Source organism: Colias philodice, chromosome 8, assembly GCF_061535455.1.
Source record: "Colias philodice isolate Cphi_HAF_F1 chromosome 8, ilColPhil1 Martin Lab GWU primary, whole genome shotgun sequence".
In the NCBI taxonomy this organism is placed as follows: Eukaryota; Metazoa; Arthropoda; class Insecta; order Lepidoptera; family Pieridae; genus Colias; species Colias philodice.
The window spans coordinates 9,994,651-10,002,500 of record NC_143093.1 but is presented as its reverse complement, the minus strand read 5'-3'; the positions used below and the strand labels follow the sequence as shown (position 1 = coordinate 10,002,500).

General features: G+C 34.1%; 1 protein-coding gene across 1 annotated transcript in view; it reads left to right on the top strand.

Annotated features, from left to right (window-relative positions):
* Fmo-1 (Flavin-containing monooxygenase 1) overlaps positions 1 to 7,714 on the top strand; it is a 19,943-nt gene extending 12,229 nt beyond the window's left edge. The window contains exons 4-8 of the mRNA XM_089698501.1: positions 1 to 22; positions 341 to 616; positions 1,147 to 1,310; positions 1,627 to 1,770; positions 7,217 to 7,714. The exon at positions 1 to 22 is cut by the window's left edge and continues 162 nt beyond it. Of these exons, the coding sequence (XP_089554627.1) occupies positions 1 to 22; positions 341 to 616; positions 1,147 to 1,310; positions 1,627 to 1,770; positions 7,217 to 7,408 (798 nt within the window). The 3' untranslated portion in view covers positions 7,409 to 7,714. The remainder of the gene's footprint in view (positions 23 to 340; positions 617 to 1,146; positions 1,311 to 1,626; positions 1,771 to 7,216) is intronic.
* Positions 7,715 to 7,850: the final 136 nt, after the last annotated feature.

The following is a 7,850-nucleotide window of genomic DNA, read 5'->3' as shown; positions in this document are numbered from 1 at the left end:
CCGGGACTGAAGGAGTTTGAAGGTACATGCTAGTTTTTACTTGGTTTTAGATCTATTCACGTTAGGTATTTCCTTTTTTAATAAAAATAGCCTAAAAGCATAATTTATTCTCAGAGACAATTTTTTGAAATAGAAAAGATTAAAGAACACCCTACAGGCCCTACACTCTACAGTGTCAGTTTAATTTTCAAGTGTTCGAATTTCGATAAAAGCAGTAGTTTTGTATTTATCTTACATTTCTTTTTCTATTTACTAAAAATTTTTGCCAGCACACTGCATTTTCTGTCTCCGTCAAACTGTTTATAATTCATTATCTAAATAACCTTAACACTTTTTTCAGGGGACGTCATGCACAGCCACGACTACAGAGTGCCAGAAATATTCACTGGCAAGCGTGTCCTCGTGATCGGAGCGGGTCCCTCCGGCATGGACATCGCCCTGGAGATCACCAGCGTCACCAAGAAGGTTATCCTCAGTCATCACCTCAAGGAGGAACCGAAGAGCGTCTTCCCCAGCAACCTGGTGTTGAAGCCTGATGTGGTGAAGCTGGATGGAAGGAAGGTGACCTTCAATGATGGCAGTGAAGATGAGGTGGATGTGGTTTTCCTTTGTACAGGTAGGTTTTGGTTTTATAGATGAGAATATTTTATATTACTAAAAATTTTTAACTTAATGTTTAGATGATTTTGCTTCAATTAAATTACTACCTATAAACGTATAATCTTATGTAGGTTTTAGTGCTAATACGTACGAGATTGAAAAGACCTATCACTTTTTAAATAATAACCTAACTTCACCTTGTGTGACTCAGGTAGAAAGAATGACCTGTCTTCAAAACAAAATATATACTTAAAACCGTTTCGTATCTATTTGCATTAGCAACCAGAAGCTTTTCAGTACTTACCTACTATTTATTACAATTGTTTTCTCGTTCTTTGATTGGATTGGTATTCAAAATTTTAGAAATAAATTAAGAAGAAACTTATTATTTAAAACCATTACTAATTCCCAAATATAACATTAGGAATTTACTTATGATAAATAAAACAAATATCCCCTTAAAAGACTTTTAATTCCATCCAGCTTTACAATGTTACTAGGATTGTATACCACGAAAGAGGTTTACATTGATTGTCACTATTCCAGGCTACCAATACAACTTCCCGTTCCTGGACGAATCTTGTGGTATCGTGGTCGAGGATAACTGTGTGGAGCCACTGTACAAGCACTTGGTGAATATACAGCATCCAACTATGTGCTTCATCGGCGTGCCATATTATGTGTGCGCTTTCGCCATGTTCGATTTGCAAGTGAGTTACAATAATACAATTTATACGTTTATACAATTTATATGTTTCGAGCGGTTAGAATTGTATAAGGAGTCAGGATCGTTCTACCTAACTCGCTTTGTGATTTCCTTTTGGCTTTTAAGGGAATCTGGTAGTTCCAGAATTTTTCGTTCACTATACTATAAATTGAAGCATAGGCATTCGCATCATCACATTAATAATTATGACAAGAGTATTAGATATAAAATAATGACATTGAATAAATTTGCCGTTTGCCTTTTTTATTTATTTATTTATTTATTTTATGCTTGTTTATTTTTAATTTTGATTTACACAGGTACGCTTCTACGTGCGGTCAATGAACGGCGTCTTCAAGTTACCATCACCAGATGAGATGATGAAACACTGGGAGGAAGAGAAGCAGGAACGAGCAGCACGCGGGTACACCAAGCGGCAGGCGCATATGATGGGACCCGACCAGGTTGGTAGCACTTACAAGGAGCTTACAAGAGCTAAAGATAGATCATAGAACCACTGGTTATGGTTGTAGCTGAAAATCTTGGGCTTGTTCAGCAGAGGACGTCTTATCGCTGAACGACGACGATGACCAGGTTAGTAGCATTAGAAGGAGGTTGGACATAGACATAAGCAATACGTCTAGCTTGCCCCGGGTAGACCAGGAAATCATTAACGGCGTATTCAAGTTACGATCACCAGATGAGATGATGAAACACTGGGAAGAAGAGTAGCAGGAACGAGCAGCACGCGGGTACAATAAGCGGCAGGCGCATAATATGATAGGACCCGACCAGGTTGGTAGCAATGGAAGGAGCGTATAAATATTTATCTACAAAGGTACTCATTGTTGACCGGGATGAACGCTTGCAAGCAAGTACCTTAAGCAAACAAACACGTTTTCTATCGCCTGTATCATCTCACACCACTATTTTTATGGTAGGTAATTTATCCGCATAGTTGTTCCTCTTAATTTTTTAAATGCTGTGTATATGAGAAATTTTAAAGCAATAGAAGGAATTCGATTACGTGACGGAATTCGAACCCACGTCTGTCGCAATTCACTTGACCGTGGTTTATTTTCGTGTTTTTAAAACTAATCTATGTATAGGTACCTACCTAAATAAGTTTAAAAAATTCAAACAATTCAGCATTCTCTAAAAGAGTAACATATGAATCTAATCTTAAAATATATGTATTTAAAATTCACTTTTATTGTCCATTACTTAAATAAAGAACTACTACTACTCCAAACTGATTACAACTTAAAAAAAAGACTCGTATAAAAAAACTATAAATAAATTTTCCAACCTTTTAAAGGGCTGATAGACGTACAAAGTTTAAAATCGCGGTTTTAAAGTTCGCGTACTTACTCGGCTCGACGTCGGTGACACACGTAGAGCTTGGTCAGTAGCTTCTCGCGTGTCACCGATATCGAATGTCTCTATGTCATCAACAGAGGGAATTTTATGTTATTCAGGAATTAAATATAGTCTACATTTTTAATTTAATAACCAGCACTTATTTTTAAGTAAATAGCATTCTAACAAAATAAATGTTCAAAAATTGAAGGATATATTTTCGTTTTTACTATTATATTTTGAGGGTACTTTACAAAAAAAGAGCGTGTGCGCCGAGCCCACGCGTCAGGAGTGAAACTTCCTTGGCGTGATTCAAAGATGCCTTCGCCAATATTCAATTATATTATATTCATTCATATTAATTATATTAAATTATTTTCATAAAACTAAAAGAAGAAGACGAAATTAATTGAACTTTTGCACTTAGTAACACCTATTATAGCAAGACAGGCTAGGCTCGCGGCTCGCGGCGGTGACAGACGTGCGAGCGAAGGCGGGCTACGAGTAAAATTTCAAACGGATCGTCAACGAACTTACTCGACGGTTTTTAAGTACGCGTACTTGGGGTGACACACGAGCGAAAAAGGTCGTCGAGCCACAAGTTCGCGTACTTACTCGTACGTCTGTCACCCCTTTTACAAGCAATTGCAATCAATTGTTTTTATTAACCAGTAATAGATTGGAAATAAAATAAGGTTACTCATTGATTTGCATTTATACATGGACATTTGAGGTTTTCTTATGATAATGTAACTAGATGCTAGAATAATATTATAATTAATTATGTGTAAGGTTGTACTACGTTGCTATGTCCAGAAAGGTTGAGCTCTGAAGGTAATATGATAGATACATAATAATAAATTTATACTTTTCCTTTCTTCGACCGCCTCCTTGGTAAAGTGGTTACGCGTGATCGTAGAACTGAGAGGTCCTGGGTTCTCAGAAAATGTCAGAAATGCCAGAAAATGTCTCGGTCTGGCAGGATACTGAAGGCTGATCGCCTACTTGTCTCTAAAGATAAAATCGATCGTTGAAACTAATGTATGCGTAATGCATCTGCCCCTAAACTTCCCCACTAGGACACGGGACTTTCCTTTTCTAGGTAAATTTAATAATTAAATAAATAATCTAATCGATATATTCAAATATATTAAATGCAATTTTTTTACAACAAATTATTAAAAATTGAACACATCAATCTTGCAATGCGAACGTATCTATTCATTTTATTACAATTTGGGTAATGGAAATTATTCATTGCTATCTGACTTATTTCGCAGTAACTATGTATAACAAAAAATAATGATAGAACCATGTTTAACATTAGATAAACGGTAATCAATGTTTTATTCACACTAGTTTTGATTAAAGGCTGACTACTACATATCTCTATCAATGGAGAGCGGCAGTCGACCCCTTCCGCCGGTATACACGGCCATACATAACGACAGCAGTTTGAAGTTTATGGACGATCTTGCTAATTACAGAAATGAAGTTTATACCATCTTGGATGACGAGAAATTTGTTGTAATGAAAGTGTGATTTAAACTTGTGTGTGATTTAAGTTTTAAGAATGTTTTAAATTCATTTTTAATATTATAATAGTCTATATTATGTATGTTAATGTATTCATTGATTGTCATTATAGCTAACTACGTAAATATCAGTGTTTAATGTTTAAATATTATACATATACATATCAGTGTAGATATCAAATAAAATAAGCCACAAATAATGTTGTTTCGATAGATTTAATTGACCTTAAAAATTTATATATGAATTTAAAAAGGAATCCATATGATCTATACAAAATATCCATACAAAAACATATGTTAAACAATATTTTTTATATTTAAGCGTTTAGAGGTGACGAATAAATTTTCATGAAAGAAAAAAAATGACAATAAACTTTATCTAATAATGTTTTGCAAAGATTTTGAAACATAGGTACTTTGTTTTTATCTGAAAAGAGATATAGGGAATCCCTATTAGGGATATTAAAAAACATTAATTGCTTTGGTAAATAATTATAATTAGAAAAGGGCAGCATTAATCGAAAATGCGAAATAGCTATGATTTTTCGATAGTTAGATACTATCGGTTATCGTCTAACGGTGCATTTAGGTACATCAAACGAACATAGAGCTAGAGCAAGAGCATTCTTTGCGATCTTTTAGTGTAAACGAAAACTCGTATTCAGTATTGTTCAGTATTAAAACGTCGCATAGAATCTTTTCGAACGCACCAAGAACAACGAAAGAATGCTCTACGCCTGTTTACATTAGACAATTTGACATAATGAGGTTAAAATGAGCATTCGCTCGTTTGATGTAAATGCACAGTAACATAAAACGTAAACTCGACAATTTTTCACAATCGTTTTAGCGTTTATCAGGTATTTAAGAATTTCATTTACATTCGTTTCGGTAAAATATGGATTAGGTTTATAGACCGTTTTAAATCGCTATTGGCTTTACATAGGTAACATTGTCGTACCAATTTATTACATAGTTACTACGTAATACGTTATTGCACGCTTTATTAGCTTCCTCTGTTTCAATGTATTTTCAATAACCTGGTGACAAACAGACAGACAGATAGAGAACAGTCTCAGTAATAGGAATCAATTTGCTCCCCCTCCTACAAAAAATTATAGTTCTGAATTCTGATAAGAATGGATTCTGTATATATTCTGAATATTAAGACTACAATTATTTAATATTACCTACTTATAATTTTATAATACGAAGTTCAAAATCTCAAACTTCTTAATTGGGTACCTACTTACGTATTTAATATTTATCATATACCTAGGTACTTCATATTTAAGTAGAGTAAGCATTATATCTTCAAATGTATATTATGTATTTTTTAAAGCAAATGTAACATCTCAATACCATGTTTATTTACATAGGTAGAAAAGTAAACATGGTGTAAAGATGATACATTTGTTGAAAAAAATCAATATAATATGAGTTAGGTAGTTATTCTCACAAAAATATTTAAGGAAATTAAGTGCAAATAAAAACATAGGGCGCGTTCCCACCGGGTCGTGACGACAGATAATCGTGTAGTTTTAAGTGTCGTGGCTTATATGTTTAAATGGAGGTGTTCACATTTAGAACGACACAATTTACTGTCGTCTACGACAGTTTTTGCAGTGACGACACTTTGTCGTGACAGTGGGAACGGCAAGTACGACAGTCGTAAAACGATAAAAAAATCGTGGACGGCAACTCTATGTAGACGAACACGTGTTTTCCCTTCCCTCTCACACCCGCGCGCCCCTCGCGTCTGTACTCGGTTTGCTTTTCCCAACCCAAGCGAACGCAGAGGCGACTAGATTTGTAGCTTGCTGATGATGCGAGCGATCTGAGCGATCCAATGGGAACAGCTAAATACGACAGTCGCTAAACGATAAAAAATGTTGACGACAAACAATCGTTATAATGGGAACAGGGTAGAGACTACAGTCGTCGAACGATAATTTAGTCGTTACGACATAGTGGGAACGCGCCCTAAATTTAATAATTAAAACATGATCAATTCAATTTTATTCGAATTTCGAATATCTACATTTGAAAAGCAAAAGAAAAAAGATTTAAAATCCACATTATTAAATAAAACCACAACAATAAAAATATTTTTATTTTAAATCACAAAAAACAAAATAAAAATTCGAATACAAAGCTACCAGGATTCCACGATTTATAAGGGATGAACGAAATATTTACGGGAAATACGTATAGCGCACGAAACGTCTTGATCCTTTCACTATTATTCTCACAATGGCGTGCAATGGCGCACGTCGTTCGCATTGAAAGCAATTTATTATTATGGCCTTATTCAGACAAGTTCGTTATTAAGCTCTGCAAGGTTATCAAGGTTAAACGTTGATATGAGGATCTCGTGACTCGGTTGTCATAGTGATGCTGCAAAATTAGATGTATAAACAAACTTCTTTTCAGGAACATCTGGGATTAGATAATCTTCATCAATCATTAACAGGTTGACACTGAATAACACTAACATTAGAAATTTCATAATTTTTACCGAAGTTCTAAAACAAAGATTATGGAGATTTCATGGCATAGTTTAGCTCGCACTAAAATTCCGATCCAATTTTATTTTAATTTTTTTAAAGGTTAAGGGTCACTTACTGACCATACATAAAATGCTGACAGATCCAGGTGGAGCTTCGCTCGCAATCTAAAAAAAAGTTTTTGGCCGATATCTCGAAAACTGTCCAATTTAGGGCAGAGAATAAAATTTCGCATCTTTTGTTCCCTGCACAGGTTCCCTGTAAACATTTCGTAAAACTTACCGCTTACGATTTATACGCATGACAAAAGTCCATAATATATACATTTTACCAAATCATATATATTTTTGTGTCATTGTCCTTTCTATTTCTTTGTCCACTAATTTTTCGTAAAACTTACCGTTTACTATTTATGCGTTTGATAAGAATCCACACCAAATCATGTATATTTTTGGTTCATATCCTCCTTTCTATTTCTTTGTCCACTTATTTGACATTTTTTGTTCCAGCAACGATATTATGCGTCCCTCGCATCAGAAGCGAACACGAAAAACCTTCCATCTGTCATCACCAAAATCCGTGACGAGAGTTCAATCAGATTCCTTCACAATTTGCAGAGCTATCGACAAGATGTGTATAAAATAATAGACGATGATACTTACGAAATTATAAGTAATGGGAAAAGGGAAGTTCTTTGTTGACCCTACAAGGGAATAATATAATGTTTAAGTTAAGCTCAAACTAGTGATGTTCCTTTAAGTTTAGGATGCTGACGGTAATTTTAAAAATGTATTTGTAATTGTTAAATACAGGTGACTTGCTCAATTTTAATGATAGAATGTATTTTACTGAGTAATTGACTTAAATTATGATATTGTTGTATAGAAGTGTGTAGACAATTTTTAATGAGCCTTTTTGTATTGTATTAAAGTGACATTTATTATATTATGTAACTCGCCTATATTATTTAAAAGATGATGAATAAAACTCGATTTTTCAGCCAAAAATATTTTATTTAAGCGTATTTATAATCTTTATATTATCAATGCTGATATATTATTAAATCTTTAAATCTAATAATTATTTTATGGCTTCCCATTTAATTACACACTACGGTTATAGAATATTTAAAAACTTATAACA